This window comes from Fistularia commersonii, chromosome 33 (genome assembly GCF_037954325.1).
Source record: "Fistularia commersonii isolate RoL2024-O1a breed Wild chromosome 33, RoL_Fcom_v1.0, whole genome shotgun sequence".
Taxonomy (NCBI): domain Eukaryota; kingdom Metazoa; phylum Chordata; class Actinopteri; order Syngnathiformes; family Fistulariidae; genus Fistularia; species Fistularia commersonii.
In genome coordinates this window covers 3,192,084-3,205,899 of record NC_141316.1, presented here as the reverse complement: position 1 = coordinate 3,205,899, position 13,816 = coordinate 3,192,084, and the positions used below count along the sequence as shown (strand labels likewise).

Here is a 13,816-nt window from a genome sequence, read left to right as displayed (position 1 = left end):
GGTTTTTTTTCCGTAAGTTTGCGTAATTATTCTATCATAAATTTCAGGAAATACTCTTATAATATTATGAAATAATGTTGCGCTAGTTTCAGGACTGTACAGGATTTTCGCCCAAACACTCACATCTTGCAATTACAGGCTGAAATCACTGTTGTTGGGCAGCAAGCATTGGCTGCAATGACGAAGCTGCTCGGGATATTAATAATACTACTACTACTACTACTACTAATATAAATAATAATAATAATAATGTAACAATAATAATAATAATAATAATTTCATAATTAATCCTTTATTAATCCCCCATCATTAACGACATTCAGCAATTAACCCATGAGCAGTAGGTTGGTGTCCACCACTGCCAGGGGAGCAGTTAGGGGTTCAGTGTCTTGCTCAACAATACTTAGGAGGAGCTGGGAATTGAACCAGGAATGTTCAGTTCCAAAGACAATTTCTCTACCTGCTCCACGCCACCCCCAATGGTTTTATGATGATTTTGATCGATGATATGATGATCAATTTGTGTTCTTATCCATGTTCTACTGTCAGCATGTTTAGAATATACATCTTGGACGGGTTGAAGAAAAACTTGAGGGTCGACGGCAAACAGGATGACGGGAGTAATTTGCAGGACAGCAGGACAAATGCTGCTATTACTCCTTTCTGAAAGAGGTCACTGCTCAACAACTCCTTGAAATATCAATCCTAGAGGAGCAGTGGTCTCCACTGTACATCACCAGGAAGCAACTCCAGTTATACGCTAGTGTCTAGGTCACATTGGAGGACACTGGGGTCCCCAGTGGAAACAATAGGGAGAAAACACAAATGTAGAAAGGCCCTACTCCTGCACACCTGAATCAATGTAAACCTACCAGTGGTATATTGTTAACCAAGAAAAAAAAATAATCAAAAAAAAAACCCACACACATACATATATATAAAAATGTGTGTCAAGAAAGAACATTTGATCACAAAGTCACTGAATCTTTTATTGTTTTTTTAATGTGTAGACCCAGTTTTCAGAACACTTCCTTAATTCATTCATTCAGACTTGTATGAGGCTTGGCTGGGCTCAGCTATTGATTCACAGCAATAACAACTGAGATGATCACGGGGGTTAAAAAAAACAAAACAAGTGTGGGTGTGGTTTCTGCAACGGCCACATGGGACGAAGGGGATACATGAATCCCCATAAATAAACCATATCTGCCCTCTACGAGTGGCTTGAGCCACTGGGTAAAACAATGATGAGCTCAATGACATCAGAACCATTAACGCGTCGTTATCAGTTCTCTGAGAGCTCTACCCTCGGGGTTCAGGGCACAAAGCAGCCATTTCCCTGGCCCAGTTTTCCTGCCTTGTGTCGCAGATGAAAAGACTACGGGACAATGAAGTAGACAGTTTTGGAATCAGTGTTACAATGAGAGGAAAGCACAACTGCACACAAGCCTGGGTGTCACTGGAAACACTTTACAGTGGAAAACCCACACAGACACACACACCACACACGCATGTGCAAAGCACCAAGTTTCCTCCCATTGTCATCACTGACAACACAAAGAGATTCACCCAATGTAACTTCAAACGCCTATTTCGCACAGGACAGTGAGCTATAACAAAACAGACTTGTCTGCTTTCCCCTTGCTGTCACACACCTGCTTGTGCTGACACACCTACTGAGGACTGACTGATCAAAACACAATGTTGAGTTAAACCAAAACTAAAATAGCTGTTGGAAGAACCTGGACCTGATGCATTCATAACCTCTGTTTCTTCTTCCAAACACGTTGAAATGTCTGTGTGCTTCAGACAGGCTGCCAGAGAGTGTGTGGCCTCCAGTGTTTACACACAAACAGGCTAATCTAAGGCCCAAGCAGCAGATATGGGTTTGGTGACCCGTGGCAGATCGCCCTGGCGACAAACCACCACCACAAACAAAGGCTTTACAGTAGGGAGGCGACATCCTAGCCAGACTTCTCCACTGTTTGGTTCTCAGACGTTCTTCACTGCTCTTTAACACAGCAACCTGTCTCCTTGGTAAAGCCTGTGAACTAACTTTGCCCCCGTTATTAAGGCCCCAGAACTAAATGGTATATTGGTCTCCTTCATCTGTCCAACAAATCAAACTTTTTCAAAGCCTAAATTAGCTCCAGAGCTCTTTGAGCTGTACACATGACGCCTGGCTTAAATGCATATTTATAGTGTGGATGCTGCAGGTTGTGCAAGGATGGAAACAAATGGTTTGAAACTGTTGTACGCAATCATTTTGAAAACAGTCAAGGCCGGATTTTATGCACACCTATGTCGGATACACACCTCCCAAGAACTTCCATATTCACTTTTGAAAGACAACCTACACCCACCAGGGAGTCAACCACATTGATTTATTTTGTTCGTCATTCTTTATAAAACTCCAAGATGAGAGGATTGGTGGGATCACCATCTCTCAAACCAGGACATTTATCAGGACAGATGCATCAGGAAACTCTTGTTCTCATTCAGGGAAACCTTCAGCTTTCATCAACTTTATCTCGTTTATTTGGCCAGGGATAAAGCTTTATAAAATCAACACAATCCCATGGAACAACAGTATCCAACAGCACAATGTCTGTTAAACAGCTACTGCTATGTACACATTCAACACAAAAGTTCAATTATTTTAAATGTTTTATTGTTGCCCTTATGTTCTATGTATTGAACCTTGATGGAAAGGAATTCCAAGAGATTCTTTGTCAATTATTAGACTATGTTCACAAGTTAGTCAGTCAGTCCATCACTACTTCTCTCTAGTTAATTTAGTGGTCAGTTTGGATTTTGGGCGACTTCATCAGATTAAATATGCATACATATACATTAAATCCTTTCATTCAAAGCTTGAGGTTGAATTGAGAAACTTGATTTTTGAGTTCACTAAGCATTTACAGAATAGAGAAGTCCCCTCCCACCAACCACCAGTAGATCCAGATGTGAAAATTAACTTTAATCTCCGTTAGTAACGGTCTCAAAAATGATGAGTGAATCTCCAAAGTATTAAATCTTGACTGCCACAGAAAAAAGAAAATAAGTACTTACAGACTCATCCAGGGCAAAACGCAGGCAGCCATGTTCATACAGAACAAAGAATCTCCGTTGCCATTTCTGTCAAAATAAAAAAAAACAGGAAGACAATACTTGGTGATTATATAAATGACTGTAGGTGAGTTAACTAGTAACGCATATAAAACTGATATGTGGCACTCATGCAAAGTAGTTCACATAGTGGTTGGAATGACATGAAAAATGAAAGTTAAAAAAAAAACAAAAAAAACAAGTCGTGATTCTGAACTGACTTACAGTAGTACAGACATTTTTTGGAGAACCTCATCAGAATGTTAAAATATAAAAAAATACATTAAAACTTCATACATACAGAGTAAAAAAACAAACTAAACAAAAAAGCAACTATTAAGAGACAATTTAGGATGATGAGTTAGGACAAATGATTGAATGATGAAGTTGTACCTGGAGAAACTTCAGTGAGTGAATCTGGATCAATAGTCAATGAGATGGGGCCTCAGAATTTCAGCGGCATATGATTGTCAAGCAGATGAATGCACTGTTGCATATGTAAATTCCATTGAAAACATTACTGAACCAAAAAGACACCTAATGTTAACTGTGCATTGATTTACCTGGGCCAGATGGTATGAGACCAACAGCACAGAGTGGAAACCTGGATTGTAGTCAGCAGAATCAATACACTCGGTCTATTTGCAAGAAAAGGACAGCGTGTGCTCTGGACCAAAGATGGAAAGGACTGTCCAGATTGTTCGCAGCAACAAGTCCATTAGCCAGGGATTGTCATGGTCAGGGGGTGTTGCCAGTGCCATGTGCCCAAGGGAACCTGCACCTCGGAGATTTACCAGTAACGCTTAAATTCAATTGGAGATTTTGGAAGCACAATGTTGCCTTTAATACGACAACAATCCCAAGGAAGCTCATCGTATTTAAGCAAAAGAACGGTAAAACAAATCCTGCACACATTGCAGAGGGCATGGTTGCAGGAGTGGTGGACCTGGCCTGCCTGCAGTCCCTGTCAGTCTCTGATGTGAGGGATAAGAGAGACCCCTCTGCTTAACATTTGTCAAGCAGAAACAATGGTTTGAAGAGTCCACCAAAAAAAAAAAAAAAATCCCACATCATCACTTGTTGTTTTGGTGTCGGAACAACTTTAGAGTTCAAACAGTAAAAGCAGCATTTTTTATGATAAATGTATCATCGTTGGGACAACAAATTGGAGGGGAAGAAAAAGTATTTCTGACAAGTAACTCATTTTGAAGAAAAATATTTAATTCATTATTGTTATATCATTGTTAGTCCATTAACTTTGAAATACAATTGAAAGCGGCACCTTTTTCTCTGCTTTGTGTTTATTTTTATTGTATGCCTGTCAGGAACACGCACGTGTGTGTGTGTTTGTGCTTACCCTGGACCGCTGCATGGGATTGTCAAAATCAGTTCCTTCAGGGGCCAGACACAGCCATCCACCATATATAGGTTTAGCCTGTGAGAGAGTGAGAGACGGGGGGGAAAAAAAAAGAGCAATTTAGGCAATCATTAAATCTTGTAGAGAGAGCATAAGTTTAGGGGGATGGGAGAGTGAGAGAGAGAGCAAGAGAGATGGTGTCAATACGAAAGAAGCCTTTTGGGCTCCAGATGTTGCCTCTTTCCTCAAAACAGCATTTCCAAACCACACAAAACCAGTTAGTGACATTGTTTTGTGCAACTCTGTTTGAAGACATGCCTCCAAAAGTGCGTCTCTTTCCTGTTTCCACACAGCAAATGAGGCCACAGTGATGAACTGGGTGATGGATAGTATACAAAAAAACAAACTAAATAGATCCACCTGTATGCTAAAATTCAAATCAGACTTATTTGGCCACAAACTACCTCTGTTTGGTGAAGGATTGGTTCAGAAGATGTGAAAACATGTAAACACGAAACCGTACCATCTTTTCCCTCCAGCAACAGTCCCAGATTCAAGTGTTAACCATTAGCAAGCAGCTCTCCCAGCAGCAGGAAGACACTCCTGAGGAGTGTTTTTCTTGGGTCTGCAACTAATATTCCACTAAATGTTAGTCAAAGAAGAAAGGTCTCTGTGGACAGAGTTTTAAGAGGTAAAGGAATAAGATCTCTAACTAGTCTACTGTTCTTGGGACCACCTTCATCCAAGAAGAGCAGGAATGCTCTGCGGCAATAAGGTATACTATTGAAAATTCAATATGATTATCTATCTGCACAAGCAACTGCTAACTGGCCTAGCTTCTTACAATGTACTAAGTGACAAGCTGACTTTTATGAAAAAGTGACAACCTTCAATCTATGTTTTACTATTCTTATATATCAGTGTATCAATACTGACAAAGAACTGCATGGATTGTCATATATATATATATATGTGTGTGTGTGTAGGTAGATGCATAATATTGTATTTCTCTTTGCATATTTGAGGAATGTACATACCGGTACATTCAACTCATACATTCAGATACTGAAATACAGCCTCATTGTTTTTAAACTACAGACATTAAGTTTCTGCAATCAGAATTAACATATTGAATATCTGACCATTACAGACACCTTTCAGTTGCAGTCATGTCACAATGCTTTTTAAAATTTACATATCTATTTGAATAGAGCCTGAATCATACACAATTAATTTCAATATAATTGTGACCAAGCTAAAAAACAATTTCTTCTATGGCCCATCATTGCTACAGGGTGCTTTTCAGGAACTGCTTTGCAATGTTACAGATAGAAAGTCAATGGCAAAAAGTGAACACTCAGGTCAGGTTTTGAACAAATTGCTTGGTCAGCATTGGCATCACCAAAGAAAATTTTCCTAAGATAATACTTTATTGAACTCCACAGGGGAAATTGAGGATACACATGAGGAGATTAGAACACAGATTTCCTTCATGGATTTAATATTAAACAGGACAAGGTTTAAAAAAAAAAAATAAAAAAAAATAAAAAAAAAATAATATGAATGTTTCATTTCATATTGTGAGGTATTTGGTGATTCTCATTCCAATGGGGCAGCACTTGACAGCACTTTTGAGCTTGAGATTCTTTGGTTGCGATGATACAAAGGAAAACTAAAATGTCAATACAAGGTAGAGTCCACATGCTCTGGTCTTTGCTCTGGTCAAGCCACAAAGGGACAGAGGATGTTATGTGTGGGTTCATGACATTTTGTGGGTGAGCATTCGCACATGTGGACAATAGTCTCTGTGGTATTTGTCCCACTACTCCTCCACTGTGACAGGATAGGGGGTTAAAAAGGCACAGTGATGAAAACAGCGTTATGCCCAAAGTTGAACATTTTCCGACTCCAAAAATGCTCAAAGCTCAGAAGAGAATAAAAGTCAGCGCTTCGACACACTGCTGGCATTTGTGGCACCATTTCATAAGGAATACTCCCATTGGTAATCATTCAACGATCTGTTGGCCCAAGGAAAAAATGCTTCAGAGGAATAAGAAATCATTTTTTTGTCACTGCACATTACAACACTCAAATCTGCCACAGACAGAGAAGTGGGTAGCCGCATGTCTCTGCCCGAAGGTACTGGGATCTGATCATTAGCCTGCTGTTCCAGCGCTGGCCTTGTTAGTGCACCGTGTCACTGCATGTCTGCCATAAATACATACATGTCATGCATAGACATGTCTGTGAAGACACTTTTGATGAACTAAAAGCATTTTTTTGGGGGGGGGGGGGCTTATTTTGGAGGTGTAGCGTGTTGTGACCCAGATAAATCAAATCAGTCTGCTCCTGCATAGACACGGGCTGCCTGAGAAAAAAAGCACAGACCAGAGAGAAAAACCATCACAGGAAAGGAAGAAAACAGGGAGAAGTTGTTAAAGAACTTTTAAGAGCAAGAACATATGCCCGCCAATACGCACACACTAGAAAATACACAATGGACCTTACTTCCTCTCAGAGCAGTGCACACCCCAACAACCTTCAAATCTGTAGAACCTTTCTCAAAAAGCCTGTCACATACGGTCACATTCACCCTGATGAAAATAGCTATTAAAGTTTTCTTGTTCCGGAGTATCTGTATCCATTATCTGAGCTAACAACAAAGTGCACAGCGGGATGATGTTGCATCATGACATGGCAAAACCAGTGCAGTCGATCACAAACGCACATATGACAAAACAGAAGCCTGAATTGAAAGAGTTGCCTACAAAGCAGCCAGGACCACTTGGTGAATGATAGATTCCATAAAGCAGGCAAAATATTACAGGAGATAAAGTTTTAAAAGTATTTCATATAAAAGGGTCAAGCTAGCTGGCTGCTGGTTTTATAGAGGTCCACATTTCATTTCAAATGACTGTGAACAGCTCACTTTCTTGGGTCCCAATAAATAAATTCCCGTCAAGTACAAAGAACATATAACCCACACACATATAACTGTATGGAAAGAGTAACGAACACACAAATACACACCAGTGAAAACTTTTTCCTTTATACTTTCACGTGATGTGAAGGTCTGAGAGACACAAGCTTTTAGCCAATCTTTCATCGCTTGATATGGATTTCTTTTTCTCCCTCATTTAGCTCATCTAAATGCCCACTTCCTGAAAGAATTCAACTGGGTAAATGACTAACCTAACAGTTTATCCATGAGAAGAGCTTGCACCCAGACAGCAAGCAGCAGCAGCTTGATCGGGCCCAGTTGTCAAACACATTGTTGCCGCTTAGTTTAACACCTGTATTATTATATTAGCTGTAGCCAGTTGTTTGGCTGACACTCCTGGCTCCTTGGAAATTTGAATATATGAGCGAGCTGAAGACTGCTGAAGCTCCTGTTTCAAAACAAGCCTGCTGGGAATGGGCTTATTGCATGGTGGAGAGTATAGCTAGGACAAACTGGGAACCAGTTCGTCAGTGCAAGCTTAACACAACATTGACATAAAAACCCTAATTAGTCCACAATTCTTTCGAGATGAACAGGTGCTTATAAAAAAAAAGGGAACCAGAGAGCCGCTCTGAATTATTAAGAGTTCCGTTTATACAACTTAGTCCATTTAAAGTACTTTAGGTCAATAACAACATCATTTTTTAATGGCAACATTATTTACTCATGCCTTGTATCCAGTTAAGACCAGATATAAACAGTGTTCATGGGCCAGATATGCCAACAGATAATAAGGTCCACCTTAATATATCAAATCTCGTTTCAAACAAGCAGCTTACCGAATTTGATTTGGAACCAGACAAAACATTGAGGACGCCGGCAATTTGTGGCTTTTGGTGGTAGGGTTGCAAACTATAATAATATAAGAAAGAAAGAAAGTAAGAAAGAAAGGAACAATACCTGCCCTAAAAATAGAAAAGTGACAATTCACAAACTTCTTTCTTCAAAGACAACAAACTGATGACATAAAACATTCAAGCTTTGTAAAGGTTAGTGTAAGAGTTTAAGTCTGACTTCTATAGTTCAGAGTTGAGTCCATGGGTGGGGGACTGCTGTATTTCAGCGTTATTCAAACAGCACTGCTCCAGTCTGGCTTGCTGGTGACATAAACTAACAGCTAGGTGCTTAATATAACATGGAGGGATAAATGTGAAATCCATGCCATTATCAGAGTCACTACACATGCCCCTTATAGAAAATTCTGTGTTTGGTCTGTGACAGGAAAGGATATGTGCCAAAGAAAATAATGTAAGGAGTGACAATTTTGACCGTGTGAAATACCAAGGAAAGGCTCCGGGATTTTAATCAGAAACTGCTTCGGATAATTTTCTCCATTTTAAAGCTCTAGGCTCAATTAAGATTGACTCCACATATGATCTCATTACCCCGTATGGTATAGGAGCCACGAGGAGCGGCTGCTCTCATTTCCCAAACCCACACTTCCTTTCTCTCCCTGTGACTCCTTCCTCCACTCCCTCAGTCCCATCACATCCCTGCCTGTCTTAATCCATCCCTCCCACATACATCTGAACCTTATCCCTGCCTGCTTTCTCCATCTCTGTGCTGCCTCCCGTTGTCTTGACCAAACACTATATCAGCCGGGGCACAGGGTGCGATCGCCAAGGTGGCTGAAAAAAAAGCGACGGTGGTTTAAAAATGTGATGACAGAAATTAGTAGGGAAATAAAAACTTGTTTAAGAGCCCATGGATCAACAAATAATAATGCACAGAGCACAGATGCTGCCCCTCCCCCGGTGCCCCTTGTCTTATGGTTGAGCTGAACAAAGACTTTATTTACATTGGACACAGTCCTTCAAACATTTAGCTCTTCCCTTTGCATGCAGTCAATGTGTTTCAAAGCCGCATTCTTAAGCTCCAGTTCCCTTAAAGCTCTTATCAGTTTGCATTAAATTAAGGGTTTCAGATTCACTTAGCCAAATCTGCTCAAGAAAATTAACAGCATTACACAGCCTTGCTGTAGCACTCTTTTTACTGCATTATTCAGGTTTTACTTGAGGACCGTCCCCATCAGTTCCTTAACTCAGGAATTGTGGAAGAGTAAAATTATGTGAAACAAACCACAATAAGACCCTTTATTAACACATTTTTCCTAATCAATAGTTCAAAACCACCCCTTTTAGTCTTGGACAAGTCAGTTAATTTCACCCAGTAAATGCTTGTAAGGCATGTTTTTATGACATATTCCCCAAAGAAGTAAGTTGCGTTCTATCATTAGTTTGTCATCATTGAAGCAAAGCTGCTGATGCCAACAAGACAGAGCCAACAAATGGACCTCAACCATAGTTATTTACTGCTAAACGGAATGTGCCTGTCATTTGGGCACGGAGCAAAAGGAAATGTGCAGGAACACAAAAGCAAAAATCTTGATAGGGGCTTGAGCTAACACTACCTAGTCTGAGGATATTTTGACTAAATCCTACATATTCAGCATTTTGACCTGCTTAATATAGAGGAAACATCACTGCGACAACAAGGATGAGTAAAGATTAGGGATATTCTGATGGCATTTTCCCCATTTCTCTCAGGCATTCTGGATCTTTATCTAACAGCTGATAAAGTATGGATCAATACCCAAATACACACACACACATAGGCACACACACACACACACACACACACACACACACACACACACACACACACACACACACACACACACACACACACACACACACACACACACACACAAACACAGACAAAATGACTTCCCGCCTCAGCTTAAAGCAAGAAAATCATTCCTTTTTTTTTTTTATATCTAATTATATGTCTAGCAACCATATCCATTTATTCTTTGTTTGAAACATAAATAGACAATGATATGCTCTGTTAATATGCCTTAAAACATAATAAGAGCAAAGTTAAAAAGTTAAAATGTTAAAATGTTTCCATATTATCATGTGTCTGCACAAATTTGGGCAACAGATAGAGGCTTAATGTAATGTAACACCATCTATTGCTGATGACCAGAATTGATGGCTGGTTGAAGTACAGCAGACATGATGGCTGTAAAACGGTATTTTGTGAATACGGCCAGCCACTGTAGTCCTTGACAAAATGCAGATGTGCTAGTAGCACATGGTGCATAAAAGAATGGGCTAGTCAAATCTAATGAAGATAACTGGCAAGCCCCGGCGTCCGATTCAGTTAAATCATCTCTGTATGGTGTCGAGGCCAAACCCTCCAGAATAAAATGCAGATCAAACTATTCTATTTGCTTTGTTTAATAAATAAATAAATAGTCCTTTATTCATATCTGCTTGAGCAATAGAAAGAGCTGCGAGGTGGTAATAATGCAAAATGTCTAACCACACATTGTTTCATAGAATAATCCTTTCTTCCTATGAAACTGCCTTTGAATATTGAATGCCCTGGTTTAAAGTCAACATGAAATTAATATTTTAAAGCCACGCAGTTCAAGGCATAATTTCTAACTTCTAGCCATTACAAACTAGCTAGTCCAATGTACAATGTGACACTACTATAGGCAGCCAAGTGGACTCCTTCCTGGCACCAAGTGAGAGTGTTATATCTAATAGAACTTGGGACGAAAATACGATCCCATATTCTCAGTCTTTTTAGGAGCATTTTGAACACTGGTATTGGGATCTGATTATTTCTGGTGACGCTGAAGTGCAGTAAAGTTTTCTGGGGACCTGGGAGATGTTTCACAGGCTGTGGGAGAGTGTAGCCCAGGTTATAGGGAGGGATTACGCAGAGTGATGTAACTATAACCCAGCTACTCTGACTCAGGAGTCCTGTACCTGAAGGGTTAACTTGTGATAATCTCACAGCACACTTTTTAAAGGAAAGCAGGCGTATGCTCCCACACACTTGTAAAGGAGAAGAGGATGCTGACGTTGCTTTTTGGCTCTTAAGCCTCGTTCAAGGGCCCATCTGGGCCTCATCATCTGGGATCAATTACAGGATACAACTGAGACTAAACTAATGATCAGAGAATGGAAGAGCATGACTATACTGTTGTCAGCACAACCAAATGGGAGCTCTCTGCTTTTCTCATCTTTGGTATACACTCAGACCCCCGTTAACTTCAACAAGGCGACCACCGCTGTTTGGGGTACACAATAAACAAACACACTCCAGGTAAACAACAGCTGAAGGTTACACAGCATGGATCTCTTACCAAACTGACTGGAGTGCATTTCACTTTCCACGGCATGAACAAGTTATATGGAAAGGGAAAAGATTAAGGAAGCATCGGAGGGAAATTTTCTATCAAGAAATTTTACAAAATAGCTGTTTTTCACAGCACCACGGTAATTTAAGTGCAACCATGTGTCGGCTGGGGAACATTATCAATGAACACCCAACATAACTGCAAAAAAGGGAGCAAGGCGTTTTCCTAATCAAACTTAGACGTCAGTCTTTGGTCTGAGGGGCTTTGAAAGAATATTTCTTTACCGGTCCGCAGTCCGTCGGTACACAAATTCACCTGATACAAGCGTTTCATTTTTGACGGGAGAAAAAAAAAGTAAGCTCCCAGCATTGAGTAAATCGGCGTTCCTAATCACAAAAAAATCATACCTGTGTCAAATCCTGATCCGTCAAGAGATGCAGCTCCCGGGGCTTGAAGCAGTTCTGACATTTGCTTTTGTTGAAGAAGTTCGCCTGGAATTTCCTACAGGAGTTTTCCTTGGCCGTAGACATTCTCATTCACCTCTTCTTCCCTAAGTCGGATCTTCTCTGGGTGACTTCTTGAACAACAGTGGAACCGTAAATCCTGCTGTTTCCCTTGTGCGCCTCTCCTATCTCAACTTCAACAAACCTCTTAAACTCCGATTCATTTTCAAACGCGAATTAGTTTTCTAAATGTATTAGGGGGTTTAGCGTTTAAATCGTGTGCGCCTTCTGTCAGTTTAGTTGTATCCAAATGCGTCCAATAAATAATTAGCTGCCATCGAGCCTGCCTTCTCCCACTCAGATAAGTGATGAATGCTTTCTAGTCAATGGCCTGTAACCACAAAGCAGAGCGAGAGAGGTGGCTAATATCCTGTTAGCTCGCCAGCGGACCTCCGACTCAACGCGGCGACGACGTACGGCTAAACAGTAACATTTGCACACTGTTATCGTCCTCAAACTCCATCAAGTAACGAGCGACTCCACTATGAAGGAGGGCGGCGAAATAAAGCGTGCAGTCAAAAAGCAGGGCTGTTATCCCAGTCGCGGCAGTTCAGTCCCATGCGAAGTTCATCCAATGCTCATTTGCTAGGCTATGGTTAGCCCAGCTTGCTAGCTAGCGCATACACAAGCCGGAGGTATCCTCCCCTGGCCGGGCGTCTTAAAGTTGACTTTAAAAAACAAAGAAAACACACACAAAGGTCCCGAAAGCCCCGAACGGCTCCGGTGCTGTTTCCCCCCGGTTGGAAACGCAGCATGCGGGGAAAAGCACCGCACGGCCAGGCACTGGTGTGTGTGTGGGGGGGGGACTAGTGTTGAAGGCTGGGCTCCTTAACTAGCCCGGTTAGCAGCAATGGGTTTATTTTCTTCTTTCCCAAAGGAGCGAGGGGGAGCGGAGGGACCTCGCACAAGAGCCAGGAATTCCACGGAATCTCGCGATAACGCCTCAATGTCGCCATCCAGAGATAGAAGAAGCCCCGGGATGCTGGCTCAAGGCGGACATATAGTGATGGATGGAGACAAAGACAAAAAGTTTGAATACTTAGCTTCTTATTTAATAAATCTGACATGACGTGTATTCTAAAATACCAATCTAACAACACCAAAGAGAGGGCGTAAAGAACACACTCATGCACATACACGATGGATGATATTATGTAAAGTTGAATATTTCACATCTGGGTTGTTTTCTTTTCATAATGTGGCAGAGAAAAGATGATGAATTTATTTAAATCAAAAAGTAGACTTTTTTTTGTATCGAGAATGAAGTCTTATGGGACATTTAATTAAACACAACTTCAAAGTTGTTCACATTTGACTTGGAAATTCAATTTTCAGCACTGTGGAGGAAGAGTGTCCTTTTGTCCAACTATTTCTGTCTTCACATTTTGTTCATCAGAAAATGATTCATTGGATAAAAAGCACTAAGTTGCTGGTTAGGTGCAAAAACTGCACACCTGTCCATTGCTTTGCTGATGCATATGTAGAAATAAAAGGTGTCTCTAATACTGAGTTTCATGTCAAGGTCATGAATTTAAAATATTACTTAGATAAAAAGTATTTCCAGCCAAAAGTAAACATGATCATTTTGCTTCTGTGTTATACTGCTATACTGTATTCAGTTTAATTCATATATTCAAATCAGAGCGGTTAATATTTTTATGTTTCTGGTTAGAGCAAATTTTTACATCTTT

At 40.5% G+C, this 13,816-nt stretch overlaps 1 protein-coding gene across 5 annotated transcripts in view; it reads right to left on the bottom strand.

Moving 5' to 3' along the window:
* mpripb (myosin phosphatase Rho interacting protein b) overlaps positions 1 to 12,996 on the bottom strand; it is a 48,305-nt gene extending 35,309 nt beyond the window's left edge. For 2 of the 5 annotated variants that reach the window (XM_086141049.1, XM_086141051.1), the window contains exons 1-3: positions 12,030 to 12,988; positions 4,466 to 4,543; positions 3,073 to 3,138 (exon numbers count right to left, since the gene is read on the bottom strand). In XM_086141049.1, coding sequence (XP_085997175.1) covers positions 3,073 to 3,138; positions 4,466 to 4,543; positions 12,030 to 12,158 — 273 coding nt within the window. In that variant the 5' untranslated portion in view covers positions 12,159 to 12,988. Of the gene's footprint in view, positions 1 to 3,072; positions 3,139 to 4,465; positions 4,544 to 12,029 lie in introns of all 5 variants that reach the window. The other 3 variants (XM_086141048.1, XM_086141050.1, XM_086141052.1) reach the window with 3 other exon arrangements.
* Between the last annotated feature and the right edge of the window lie 820 nt (positions 12,997 to 13,816).